This window comes from Trematomus bernacchii, unplaced genomic scaffold (genome assembly GCF_902827165.1).
Source record: "Trematomus bernacchii unplaced genomic scaffold, fTreBer1.1, whole genome shotgun sequence".
Lineage (NCBI taxonomy): Eukaryota > Metazoa > Chordata > Actinopteri > Perciformes > Nototheniidae > Trematomus > Trematomus bernacchii.
The window spans coordinates 2,458,293-2,473,081 of NW_022987654.1; the positions used below are offsets into that span (position 1 = coordinate 2,458,293).

General features: G+C 40.3%; 1 protein-coding gene across 2 annotated transcripts in view; it reads left to right on the plus strand.

Annotated features, from left to right (window-relative positions):
• The window catches only part of chchd6b (coiled-coil-helix-coiled-coil-helix domain containing 6b), a 53,770-nt gene that overhangs the window by 26,068 nt on the left and 12,913 nt on the right, over positions 1–14,789 (plus strand). For both annotated transcript variants that reach the window (XM_034134876.1, XM_034134877.1), the window contains 2 exons: positions 1,063–1,133; positions 12,054–12,189. In XM_034134876.1, the coding sequence (XP_033990767.1) occupies positions 1,063–1,133; positions 12,054–12,189 (207 nt within the window). The remainder of the gene's footprint in view (positions 1–1,062; positions 1,134–12,053; positions 12,190–14,789) is intronic.

Here is a 14,789-nt window from a genome sequence, read left to right on the forward strand (position 1 = left end):
AAAGGATAAAGAGGCAGATTATTACATTGTAGTGAATACTTGCAGATAGGATTAAGGAAAAATAGATATCTATAACATTACTTGAGTCATTTCCAGCTGCAGACATTCAGATCAGGAGAAGCATGTCTGCGGATCACTGTGCAATAATGAGATATGAAAATGACTAGGGGCCACTGGAGGAGTAGAGGGCTGGGGATTGTGAAGGAGGTTTGCGTTTGATCCCATCTCTTTCCCTGCTCCGTCACTTCAATTATCGTCCTCTCCTATCACCCCATCTATTGGGAATATATGGAATAATTAAGTAGAAGCGTAAGAGCGCTGTGGTTATTGGTTTAAAGCGGTGATTACTGCGCAGTGGATGTGTATGAGAGGGTGGTGAGAGAGATTTGCTTTGAGTTTGGGGCATTCTAGACAAACTGTATTTCACATTTTTTGACAAAGAGCCTATAAGGAAGTCATATATCCTACAGAGAGGATGATTTTAAACAAATGGTTAGTACTTTAGCTGGAAAAAAAGCACACCATACACATGATTATAAAAATTACTTATTGTTTGGCTTCTTCCACGTCAGTGCAACACTCCCCAAAATGCAGTGTAGTTAATTCTGCATATGACCTTGCCCTCTAGGCATGGGGTACACCTGTGTAGCAATTGCAGTTTAAATGCCACTGTTTCTCGCATTGAATAAAGCATACGGAGTACCAACGAACATCAGCATTCAAATTTGTAAACAGCGCTGTGAAATTCAAAGGTCGCTAATTTAACAAATGACATTTGGGATAGTGCTTAATGCATTTTGCGTATCACCGTTGGCTTATTAGAGTTTGAACTATAGCTAAAAAAGGGAAAATGCAGGTTGTTAAGCTGTAATTCACAGGACTTGATTTTAGGGCTTAGGCAATCTTGTTTTCATGTTTTAAACATTTTATAATGTGAAAGCCATCATTAAAAGTATGCCTAAGCACCTGGCTTGATGTTTCATAAGTGAAGTAAGGAACTTCTTCTGAGCTTTTTAATACCACTGAATTAATTCTCAAGGTTCTTTGTCTCTTTGCCTCCAGAACCTAGAGAACTACAAGCAGACGGCTGAACAGTACAACGAGGCAGCGAGCAAAGCTGAGGCCGACATCAGGTAAATACTGAGCAACACCATTTTCTGTGGAATGAACCATTCAGTGCACCCATTACAGGGCTGCTCCTTACTGCCTCAGTACCGTTAAGTTTTTTACGAGCCCATCATAGGCTAAAGCAGTTCACCGAATTCACCTCTAAATAATCTATTAGTTGAGTTTTTTTTTACTGAATAGCCCGATGTCGTAACAACAGTGAGAAAGCAGATGTGGTCAGAGGCCTGAGTTTGAAGGGAGTTTGCAATGTGTGTATACCGTTAATGGTACAGTCCACACATTACTACACATACAATGTTTTGGCTAAACGATGCTTTCTTATTATCTTTTCCCTCTCCTTTGTCATAGTATTGTGACAAAACTATGAAATGAATATATCATGTCTCACCATTTTCCTATTAAGATAAGTTAGATAATTCTGACATTGTTGTTTCTCAGAGTTTGAATTCATGAGAATATATTTATCTTATTTTAGAATTGTTAAACAATGTTCTTAACATAGCTTTTAATTGTTATCTTGTCATTTTGTCATTACATGCATTTAATAACAAAACAATATCTTAATAATGAGGCAGTACTTTCATCTAGACCACCTGCTGCTTTCTTTCTCAATGTCTTGCTTCATTTGGAAATTAGACATGGAAAAGAAAATAGTGAAAAATACATAACAATATCATTTTTATTTTCTTTATCTGTCTTTCCAGTGCTCGGAGAGACAGATAGAATCGTGTGAAGCGGATTAGCTGGTTTTAAATATAATTTCAGCAGTGAATGTGCGCTCGATTTTATGTATTGATTTGTACAAAAATGAATATGTTCTCATGGCATATTGAGACTCTTCCTACGCTGTCCAATAACTGCTAAAATGTCTACATTAACATTCTCTCCTTTCTTCTTCTTTTGTTTATAATGATGCACCTCAATAGCCTTTGTCATGTAGCAAGTACCTGCTTAGTAATCATAGCAATACATGATGAACTCCCTGGCCTTTTAAATGGCCCCATTCGGCTGGTAGTAATAGTAGTAAAACAGAAACAGCAGGATTTGACAAGAAGCAGAGGTCCTCCTCTTCAGAGTTCAGACTTCTCCTGCTGTCAAAAAGCCAGTCATTCAACACTGAACTGCCAGAGAGTGTGGGCCTTGACAATTTACGCCCCGCTTTAACACCGATTCTCAACCATTTTTTAAGGGAGAATGAGCCGAAGAGCTCTGTGAATCCAATTTAGTCAGACAGCCATTACAATCTTCTTGTCCCGCATGCATGGCAATGATTGTTGCAAAACTGATGAAAGACGACTAATTAATTCAGATCTTTTTTTTCATTGGTTATTTTCACACACTCATTCATCACCTTTTAAGTTCCTATTAACACATAAAACCTTTTTTTTTACGTTCACACTTATGGTTGCGCATTAAAAACCTGTAAAAGTCACAATGTAGGAGCCAGTTATATTACCCTCTGCTAATAAAAGTGTTACATTTATGCAAGTCTCATTGGATTCACTGGGGATACAACAAATACAAGTGGAAAGAAATAATCTCTCTGCGAGCAGCAATCATTTGTATTGGGTTAATTGGGAAGTTTTACATTTATATTTAAATGGCAATATCTGAAAAGAAAAATTGTAATTTTTCTTGATCCTCTCATTTGCGTGCAGTTTGAACTAGATATTACACATGTTGTCGATTAGCTTTCCATTGGATAATGAGGGGAGAGCAAATGTGTGGCTCAAGTCATTAAAGGGTTTGTTGATGTGGGAGCAGCGCAGAGGCGTAATTGAATCAGAGCAAACTCTCTTTAATATCACAACCATCTGAATATACATCAGTTACTAACAAGGTGGGAAATGAAAGAAAGTCACTGTCATTGTCGGCACAGTTTTGCAGCATTAGTTTTGTATGATGAGGCCTTGTGAGTTAAGGTGCATAAAAAAGCAACTTCCTATCAAATGATTGGCTTTCCTCCTTCTATAATTTAAAGTGTCAGACAAAATATAAAGCAACGCTGTTCTGGAATAAATGTGTGAATGTTATAATTGAGAAACCAGTGCAGCACACATCCCAGTTCTTCCCTGGCAACAGCAAGGAGGAAAAGGTAGAAGCTCTGTCGTTTTGCTAGCTTTGCACTGTATGATGGGTAGTGACCTCATCCACATTTTCTTGCACCTGGTCCATTGAATTGAACAGAACACAATTCAAGTCCAACATTTTGTCCGAATGATTACATTAGCAAGGATTTGCTATTGTCCGTCTCTGCATTGAAAAGGTTAGGAGATCAGTTCTGCATGAGTTTGCCGAAAGAAGAGCATTTTGTCCTTCCACAATGTGTTGCTCATTATTTTTGTTGAAGTGCGCACACACACACACACACACACACACACACACACACCACATTTTTCACTCCCTTTTTTTCTTTCTATCTCTGCCACACATACAGGCACACTTTGTATTCAGGCAGCCACGAGCTCGTCATGTTCAGTCAGCATTTGGGCAGCGTTTCATTGTGCCGTGGTCACGCTGTCATTTCACACTACACTGACCACCCAGTAATTATTCTATTTACCCACCAGTGAAGGGAGGGGGTGCAGCGCAGTCCAACACATTATGTAGCTACAGCATGACTCTTTCTTCTGTCTTTGTATCTGTCTCCAGTGTCGACCTATAAATCGCTCTCTTATTGTCTCATTCACCTAATTCTTAAATATCTTTTCCATCTCAGCCACACATGGTTGCAACTTCTTTTATTGTTCTAAGCCTGTTTCTCCTGGAACTTTGATGTGCCTTTTGTCTAGATGTCCCTTTTGTCTTGAAAGAAGAGGAGTGATGAGGTAGCCTGTGTTATTTATATTATTTTGATCTCCTTCCTCTTGACAGTTTTGGCTGTATAACTGTTGTACCTGACCTGCAGAAAGACAGTATTCAGGTCAAAACATTGGCTGATAAAAGACGCAAGAAAAAGTCACAAAATACACTTCAATGACAACAACAACATGATTGTTACCTTAAAAGGAGTTTAGCAGTTAGGAATCAATATTCCTGTAATAGGGGAGATCTTTATTGGCGCATTTGTACTCGTGGAGAGGGTGATTTGAGTTGTTAGTATTGGTGGAAGATGTTGACAAATTGATTTCCTGCAGAAGGAACAAGTTTTATCATTAACCAAAGCAGCATCTGAAATGAAGAGCCAGCGGCAGTATAACACAGTCTGTTCTGTAAGACTAAACCATATGTTAAGAAAATTACAATTACAATTTAAAGAGAAAAAGAAACCAAAGCTAATTTTCAGGGAGATGGAAATCAGGTACAGTTCTCTTGAGTAGTTGTAAAGGACATCACCATAAGAAATCTCTAGTGATTTCCACTTTTTTATTGACAGTTTTCCAACTTTGTCTCCTAGCTGTGATTCCAGAACCGGCCCAACATCTGAATGCAAAAGTGAAATCTAAAAGCTGCCTCTCTCACCTGACGAGGTTGAATTTAAGATGGAAGCCTCCTGTGTTGTGCTGTATTGCCTCTTTATTCCTGCATCGGACAAATCTGTAAAAGGTTATGTTGTCTACTTGCCTCGCCCAAACACATGGAGCATTTTAAAGAAGTTCATCCATTAGCCTTGCCTTGGGGTATCAGACTAGCTATATTCCGCAAAAATACCTCACCCGAGAGACCCACAAGATTGCGGCTTAGCTTACTTTAGGATCTAAAAATCCATTAATCCTCTTAAAAAAAACCTGGTTAACCTCAAAGTGTTTGTAAAGACAGAACCTGAGTGAACCTCAGGTGGATGTTGTTGTGAGTATTCACCATGAAGTAACTGCTGACAGTTTGTAGTTAAAAGCCTTCTTTTATATAGGGTTTGTTATTTCTTCTTTATGTGTCTATTTGTGTGTGTATGTGGGTAGCATGTCCAATTAGTGAAACAGACAGGTAGCTAACTCTAAGGATCTCTGTGCCCCACACGCTAGTAGACTGCTAGTCATTACCAGAGACAGGACCTGTCTGCACTGTGTGGTCCAACAAAGATTTACCATTAAGACAGAAGGCTGAAGTCTCGTACACACAGTGCTTCGGCTACTGCCTCTGTGTACTTCTCTCTGACTGCCTCTATAGTGTGTGTGTGTGTGTGTGTGTGTGTGTGTGTGTGTGTGTGTGTGTGTGTGTGTGTGTGTGTGTGTGTGTGTGTGTGTGTGTGTGTGTGTGTGTGTGTGTGTGTGTGTGTGTGTGTGTGTGTGTGTGTGTGTGTGTGTGTGTGGAGATATATATAGAAACACCTACACACAGATACAGTACAGATTTGGCCTGTGCAGTTGCAATAGATGTGATTAAAGAAGACAGTGTAAATTCTCATTTGACATTTTCCATCATTTATTCAAGACATTTCCTTTTACATGTTGATGATGTAAGACAGTTATGTACGTTACAGTTTAATTGGTCTATGTTCCATTTGCATTTCCAGTTAAATAAGACATTGCCTGCTGTTAGTATAAGAAGTAGTGATCATCTAAGTAACCGAGGCCTGACCCAGAACTTGAGTCGGGCTGCATCAGTATCACATATATTCTAATCAGGAAAGGTTGGGTCCCTTTCCTTTACAACCAGTTTTGGGTCTCTATGTTAAATATACAGTAATTCCCAAATGGATTAGATTGAACTCCCCTATTAACTCTGACATTGTGGTGTGTCATATTCATCAAAGCAGAAATACGACAATTTTGTAGTCGGAAAAGTATTTCCTCCTACTCTTTTTGACCTTTTCTGCTTGTGTACTGTTGCCATTCTTTGTGATGTAACTCTGCTCGGGTCATCTGCATTTTGGACAAGACAACAGGACATTATTTAACACTCATGTAGCAATGTAACATACAGCAAAGCAAAGTAAGAGATTATTTCTCTTTCTGTCATGGATTTTAATAGCTACAGTGTTTTTTTTTTTAAAGAAAAGTGAAGTTGTTTGAAGTAAAAGGAGCTTCAAATGATAAAAAACTGGAATTGAAATAGTTGATGATAAAAAGGCTAGTGATGTAGAGTGATAGCAGCCAATGGCTCCGGAGAGCATGTCCCCCCCCCCCCCCCACATCCCCATCAGCTCGAGTGAGTCGTCCAACCGCAAGGTCTCCTGATTGAAAAGTTATCAGCGATGAGATGTCACACACAAACACAAGTGCACATGCGGCCCTTATCTTGTTCCCGCATGTCACCTGTTTTAATGAAACACTCTCCTTATCCCCTCCCATCTCCCTGTCCCTATACTCCCACAAAGTGAGTTTGGTGGGGATCAATCAGCAAGGCTAACAGAGTGAGAATTGTTCTCCTACATTCCTATCTGCCTGCAGCACTTCAGCTGTCAGCGCGAGAAGATACGGAGAGTTCTGTCTGTCTCCAGTCCGTGGCTTGGACTTGTTTTTTTTTGTTTTTCTAAACTTAGTTTTTATTTCAGATTCAGTTTCATTTAGCTGTATCTACATAGCCAACATAAGAAAAGAAAAAAGTACAAAAAGGGATCAATACAAATAATAATAATAAAATAGACATATGAAAAGATAAATACAAACTAATAATAATAAAATAAAACAGCAATGGGGGGGGGTCATCCATGTGTGTGTGTGTGTGTGTGTGTGTGTGGTGTGTGTGTGTGTGGTGTGTGTGTGTGTGTGTGTGTGTGTGTGTGTGTGTGTGTGTGTGTGTGTGTGTGTGTGTGGTGTGTGTGTGTGTGTGTGTGTGTGTGTGTGTGTGTGTGTGTGTGTGTGTGTGTGTGTGTGTGTGGTGTGTGTGTGTGTGGTGTGTGTGGTGTGTGTGTGTGTGTGTGTGTGTGTGTGTGTGGTGTGTGTGTGGTGTGTGTGTGTGTGTGTGTGTGTGTGTTGCTGTGTTGTCTGTCTGTCTGTCTGTCTGTCTGTCTGTCTGTCTGTCTGTCTGTCTGTCTGTCTGTCTGTCTGTCTGTCTGTCTGTCTGTACTGTCTGTCTGTCTGTCTGTCTGTCTGTCTGTCTGTCTGTCTGTCTGTCTGTCTGTCTGTCTGTCTGTCTGTCTGTCTGTCTGTCTGTCTGTCTGTCTGTCTGTCTGTCTGTCTGTCTGTCTGTCTGTCTGTCTGTCTGTCTGTCTGTCTGTCTGTCTGTCTGTCTGTCTGTCTGTCTGTCTGTCTGTCTGTCTGTCTGTCTGTCTGTCTGTCTGTCTGTCTGTCTGTCTGTCTGTCTGTCTGTCTGTCTGTCTGTCTGTCTGTCTGTCTGTCTGTCTGTCTGTCTGTCTGTCTGTCTGTCTGTCTGTCTGTCTGTCTGTCTTCTGTCTGTCTGTCTGTCTGTCTGTCTGTCTGTCTGTCTGTCTGTGTGTGTGCTGCTTGGACTTGTTTTTGATTGCTGTTCCCTTTTGAGACGAAGAAATGTTTTGGTAGACTGAAGATTAAACTCTGTGAAGTTTTTAGATTGTTGTCATATCATAAGCTTAGGATATTGCTCTATACCTTAGAAAAGGTAAGTTTACTAAGTATTATGACTAGTAAAATAACTACTACTACTTCTACTACTACTGAAAAGGGAGATCTCTGCCAGTTGAACTATAATGATTTGTAGATGTGATCCTTTTGGAAGTATCATAAAAGCTTTACAAAGCCTCGAACAATGCAGTGTGCATGCTCTGTCTATCCTTTTGATCTCACCCCAGCCATGACATCTCTGATCCTCTCCTCTCTCCCCCTCCACTCAGCGTAATAATACAAATCAAATGTACAATGCCGTGGCTGCCGCCTAAAAGAAAATACGAAATCCTTGTCATCATACATTAATAACCACACACACACACACACACACACACACACACACACACACACACACACACACACACACGCACACACACACACACACACACACCAACTTTGACACTGGGAGAATAATAAGATGCTACGCCCTTACGATTTTTCCTTTTTCTTCTTATTGCTTAATTCCCTAATGTCACGCTTTGCAGTGGCGAAGAACTTGAGCTCTCTTCATGAAAACCACGCACTGCTAAGGTGAGACACAAAATAATGAAATACTTTACCAATTTGAACCTAATCTTCTTCCCCAAACTCTGCACGTATTTATGCAAAACATCACAGGCTCAAAGCAATTGGAGTGTTGTTTTGCTCCTTCTCCCTGCAAAAGTTGGCTATCAAACTAGCTGGGGCGGCTAATGTTTTTCTAATAAGAGCTCACCTTTCATTTCAGTCAAACGAGGCAGTTGGTGAAGATTAGCAGAGGCAATTATCTGCTTCAGATTCCATTATTAAAGCACTCCTGCTATCAGAAAGTTTCTCTTGTTGGATTCAGAAAAGTTATTTTTTTCTTTTACTTGAGCTTGGATTAATACCTTTGGGCTATTGTTGCTGTTATCTCCTTCTCTAAGGGAGTCATTCAGAATGCCTAGCAGCTGTCAAACATCAGCCAGTCGTATCATTTAAATCATGTGATTGAAACTCTCGGCTACGGGTTTAAAACTGACCAACACAACAACAGCATTTGTATTGTCAGTGCAACAATACACATTGTTTGTTTTCAAGAGCTGACCTCGGCAAATCCTATATTTTAAATCTCATAAGGTTTCTTTCATTTGAATTGGAGCCATTCAGCCCAAACTCCTATACCCTCTATCAAAAGACTATTAAGTATTTTATAAATATCTCAAGGTAACACCATGACAGGTGAGTGTTTCCAGCTTTCTTCATTACGGTTTAAATTGTTTTAGTCTGCTCTTATTAACATCAACCAATTACTTAAATGGAACCTGATAGCACCTTTTCAGATCCCAATATAATGCCAAACATTACACAAAGTGCACTAACATTAAGGCACAGACAGAGTGGTGTGGCACCGCACCACGAGGCAGAGGTAAAATGCAGATTGTGGTGGTTGCCATGGGTTACTGTTTGTCTATGCAAGCTGCAAGGGTTATTTGTCATATAATACGTCACTGTCAAGTTCAGTCTCTCTCTCTCTCTCTCTGTCTCCCTCTCTCAGGTTGCATTCACTTCCCTTTCATGAATATTCTCTCCGCCAGTGATTTATTTAATCCTGTCGCTCTACCCTCTGCTGCACACGACACACACACACACACACACACACACACACACACACACACACACACACACACACACACACACACACACAGATACCAGTGCAGAAACAATTCTCCTGCAGTCTTCCGCATGTACAGTTTATCTCACACACACACACACACACACACACACACACACACACACACACACATGCCGTGAATTTACAAAGCGCAGTTAAAATGTGCACACTAATTTATTGTGTGTATTTGTCAGTGAAGGAAGGGACTACTGAGCTCACTCATATGTGAAGGATGTATGATTCTGTAATTGCTTTATGGCATGGCATGAGGGCAGTTGTGTGTGTGAGTGTGTGTGGTGTGTGCCTGCATGATTGCGTATGTGAATGTCAGGTGGTCAGCTTCCAAAAATAAATAGGCATGTCCCATCATGTTAAAGGAAGTCATGCGTCTCTTTATCAAATTGAACACTAATTCTTTCTATTTCCCTCTCTGTCTTTTGTCCTTTTTTCCCCTCAATAGTTCAGTGTTATACAGAGTGTAAACAGACGGAAAAACGACTGCGGAATCTCATTGCTATATATTCTATTATAGTATACTATTGTATTCTATTTGAGATTCAAAGCTCAGTCTTGACCTATGTGACAGCAGTTGACAAAACAATCTCACCTCGAGGGGTTATGAAAACATATCATGAATAAGAACTAATTTGTTGGCCAGAAAAACTAGAACATCTTTATTTCCATGACAACTGGGCAAAAGCAAAAAGACTATGTGATATGTTAAACTATCAACTACCTTAATAACTTAAAGTAAATATTGTTTTAGAATTCATTTCCTATTCTGTTCTAATATATTTATATTCTGTTATCTTCCATTATATTCTGTTCTGTTTTGTTGTGTTATATACTTTGGTTGATTGATTTGTTCTTGTCTTTTTCAAAATTCAGTTCTATTTTGTATTGTTCTATTATATTCAATTGTTCTTTTCTTCTCCGGTTTGTATTATTTTCAATATTGAAATATTGCCCTCTTCTATTGCCAGTGGACTGGGTGTGAATATGAGAGGTTGTACATGATGCAGCGCTGTGAATAATAAGTTGTGTGTGTGTGTGTGTGTGTGTGTGTGTGTGTGTGTGTGTGTGTGTGTGTGTGTGTGTGTGTGTGTGTGTGTGTGTGTGTGTGTGTGTGTGTGTGTGTGTGTGTGTGTGTGTGTGTGTGTGTGTGTGTGTGTGTGTGTGTGTGTGTGTGTGTGTGTGTGTGTGTGTATCCATATCCCAATCCTTCCAGTTACGAGTTCTGTCACAACAGCAGGTAAATTACTACAAGCAACAGAGCACTCAAGGATTACCCTCATGTAGGATTAGCATTCGTACCTGTGTGTGTGTGTGTGTGTGTGTGTGTGTGTGTGTGTGTGTGTGTGTGTGTGTGTGTGTGTGTGTGTGTGTGTGTGTGTGTGTGTGTGTGTGTGTGTATGATTGTGTGCTTTATCCACACCGGCTTGTACTGTATGTGAGTAAGTAAGATAAAAAGAAATGAGAAAGTTTGACTCTGACTCCTAAGCTGCTTTGTCAATGCATAATTCATCTCTTTCCACAGGCTGCACCTTGGAGTCTTTAAAAACTATTTCAGCTTCTCCAACTGCAACACAAAACAACATAAACAATCTTAGAATGTTATTATTTTCCTTGTCTCTTCATCAGATTGAATGACACAAACAGAAATCATTACGCCGGCTGTTACTGTAGTTTGGATTTAGCCTTCTAGGAATTGGTTACATTTAGTCACTTAGATCTCATTTATTTTTCTTGTTTTGTTTGTTCAAATTTGATATTGAAATTCAACTCGGCAATTACAGTATGAATTGAGTAAGTACCTGTGATTTCCTTTTTAATTCATTTTGAGCCATTCTTTTTTTTTATCCCAGTAAGAAGCTGAAATTGGAGGTTTATGCTGTTGCTGACTTGTTTACTAATGTCATCGTGAGATATGATGAGAGAAGTCATATTTTACGGCTCTCTAGTTCTTTGACTAAACATTCAACTGTTTTATGGCTGTTTATAACATGTTTGATAATGTTTCTGCTCTTTGACCCGTTTCACTCCTTCTAGTAAGACACCGTCAGATCTCAGCGTGTAGTTTGTCACTGAAACTAAATAAAAATGTGTAATTGATGACAATCCACTTCAGAAATATGACGGTAAATCCCAGGTTGTAAAGAAAGAATGTGTTTTCCTTATACCATAAATAATAATTTACTATTAAACGTATCAAATTGGATCAGCTTTAAAGTTAACATTTTGAAGATTTTCGTTTTTTCTCAATTTGTGATTCCAGGTGTTTTTTTTACAGATGTTACATCCCGGTAATGTCCCCACAGACGCTCAGTTTGTGAAACCACACATGGAAAAGCTTTCATAATTGGGCTGAGACTCAATTAACATTATGTTACCTCATTTTACTGAAAGTGATTTTAACATTTTTATCTTCTGTGTTGAAGATGTTCTTCAATGTTTCATTTTGATAAAAAGGCTACAGTTCACTTTTAATTATAACAAAATGTCATAAAGTACTTGAAAAATGATTTGTCAAAAGAAAGATTAAACATGACAATTATAAAAAAAAATCTAATATTCTGGAAGCACAACAGAAAGAGCAATAACAGTGCTCAATAACTCACACAGGATTAACAATAGATCAAAGTTATCACTCGTTTCACTTGGCTTTTAACAGGAGAGGCAGAGTTTTAAAAACGACAGTCCAATGAACCACCAAAACGCAGAGCATAGTAATTGTAGGCTGACGCACACAGTTAATAAAGACATCCTCAGTTTGCAGTGTTGTGTTCTAATCGCACTGACCCTGGCCCCTGCCCTGTGTTTCTGTGCAGACCCCGGCAGATTGGCTCTGTGTGCAGCGGGCTACAGTCCCAGGTGCTGCAGTGCTACAGCGACCATCCACAGCAGACCCTGCTCTGCTCCAGCCTGGCCCGACAGTACATGAGCTGCGTCCAGCAGGCCAAGAAGGTAGGCGGGGGTTACACACTGTACTGTGCGTGGGCGTGGGAGCGCCAGAGAAATTGTGTTTTTTGGTTGTTGAAAAAAGTAAATCCACATGTCTCTACTAATAATGAATTTCCCATTATCATTGTTTTGTTTTTTCTTGGTTATCACTCCTTGCTCATTCTCTTTAAAGGTCTCCTATTATGCAAAATCCACTTTTCCATGTCTTTTATACATAAGCATGTGTCCCCTCTGTGTAAAGAGATTCTGAAAGTTTCAGGAAAAAAGATTTGCTCTCTTTTTGTCCTGATCCATTTATATAAAAACCTGTCTGAAAATGAGCTGATCAGATTTTGGCCACTTTATGATGTCATAACGATTTGTTGGCTTGTGTAACGATTAGCCAATCACAACCAAGGTAACCCCCCCCCCCACCTTATCACCTGAATCTCCTCCTAGAGCACCATTGTGTTCTTTTTAACCAAATATCTCTCAGAGGGGCGTGGGGAGGGGCTCCTTATTTTCATCTAAAGTAACAGACAGAGAATCAGCACTTTTGAAACAGGGCTGAAACAGAGGGGTTTATGGGATGCCACAATGCATGATCTGTTTGGTATTTCGAGCCAAACACTTCAGAGACATGTTTTGTATATATCTGAGACCAATAATATATTGATGAAAAACAGTATAATAGGGGACCTTTAAATAACAAACTTGGCAGGGGGCATTCACACCAGCCTTGTATAGTCCGGTTGAATCGAACCCTGGTGCGTTTAGCCGCTTGGTGCGGTTCGTTTGGGTTGGTGTGAACGCAGTCCGAGACCTCTGAAGTCACAAGAACGCGGATGTCTTCAAAATCTGCGGTTGTTTAGTTAAAGAGTGAAGCAGAATGAAGTGTTGAACATTGTCGTAACAGTAAAAATGCTCCGTCAACTATACATAAAAGTCAGAGCCACCTGTCGTCTGTGAAACCTCCTCCTGACTGCAGAACGTCTCTCATTATGTGTTATAATTCTTTTAACGGACGTTGTCTGATTATATAATCATATGCGCGGGCCGCTAGAGTCTGTTGATCTCCAGATTAAAGGCCCTGACACACCAGGCCGTCACCAGAGAACTCGCCGACACCGACAGTTCCATCGACGAGTTCTCCTGCGTCTTGGCCATGTGTCGCACTGGAACACACCGCAAAGACTTCAGCCGAGCACGTACGAACTGCGCATGCGTGAGTGGCAATAACTCTCCTTACCAGCAGGCGGCGGTAGTGTGTATTCGTCATTCAAAATAGGCAACAACCGGAAGAAAGAGAAGAAGAACAGACTGTGATATAAACAAACAGCAAATAGCGTGTGCGTTCCATTTTCACTCTCGTCCATCGAAAACATGTTTTAGAATATAAAAATACATGAATGATGAAATGAGCACATAAAGTGCAGACATACTATAAAATCACAGTTAATAGACCTGCATCTGATGATCGCAGTGTTCTGGCGGGTGTGTAGTTTATTGAGTCAGCAATGTAGTAATGTATGTAATGTAATAATGGCCACTTCTTGCTAATTTTACATTTCCATGTGATGCTTTTATCCGAGGCGACTCACAATAGGTAAATGAACAGCAGTAGACACTATCTAATTTGCTTAGACACTGTACTTAAGGACAATGTTGAGGTACTTGAGACTAATCCTGCAACTTTACCGGACAAATAAACCGGACTTGACCAAAAAAATCACGGAGCTCTCAGCAGAGGACAGCCGGGGACGCTCCTGCCGATATCAGACATGTCCCTGCTATGTGTGGGAGGTAAGAGAGGACATTTAAGGGCTATGTTTGATGTCTTTAAGTATCACCTGCTGGTGTTTAGCTGCTGTCCTGTGCCTTAAATCGTTTGTTTACGTCCCTTACTTCCGTTTCGCTTCTCATTTGCTAGCTGAACAGCTGATCAGAGTGGTTTCTTGGCCCGATAGCTTGTGTCCGACAAATGGCCGATTCAACATGTTGAATCGGCCGGGTGTCGACCGTGAAAGGCCAAATAAGGTGTGTCACGGCCGAGGGTTCGGGACACACCAAATTGACTTTGGGCGACAAGGAACGCGTTGTCGCCAGACAACCGAAGACGGCCGATATCGGCCTGGTGTGTCAGGGCCTACAGCAGCATGAGAATAACCTGCCGAAAGTGCCGATGCTCCATGGCGGAGGCTCCGGTAGAAATTGTCGGGATTTGCGTTTTTACCCCCTTAATGTCTGACCAATGGTTGAACAGCATTTCCGTGCACATGACTTGTGTTTAAAGTTTATAGTCCGTTTGAGTTTTGCCCGTGTGAACGCAAACCATGTAACAAATGTAACAATGTAACAAACTGTCGTCTGGTGCGCACCTGAAAACGGACTATTACTGTAGGTGTGAATGCGACCTAAGAGTAGCTCACTTTCCTTTAAAGATACACTTTTTTTTGTATTAGCTCACAGTTTTTCTAAATACAATAGAAGGATAGCAGTTCATTTGTGAGACCTGGAAGAATCTTGACAGTGATGGAAGAAAAAGCTGACAAACCATCCTTTCAGTCGTCACACTGAATCAGTTAACTTCAGAGAATAGTAATCTGCATACTTCCACACTTCAG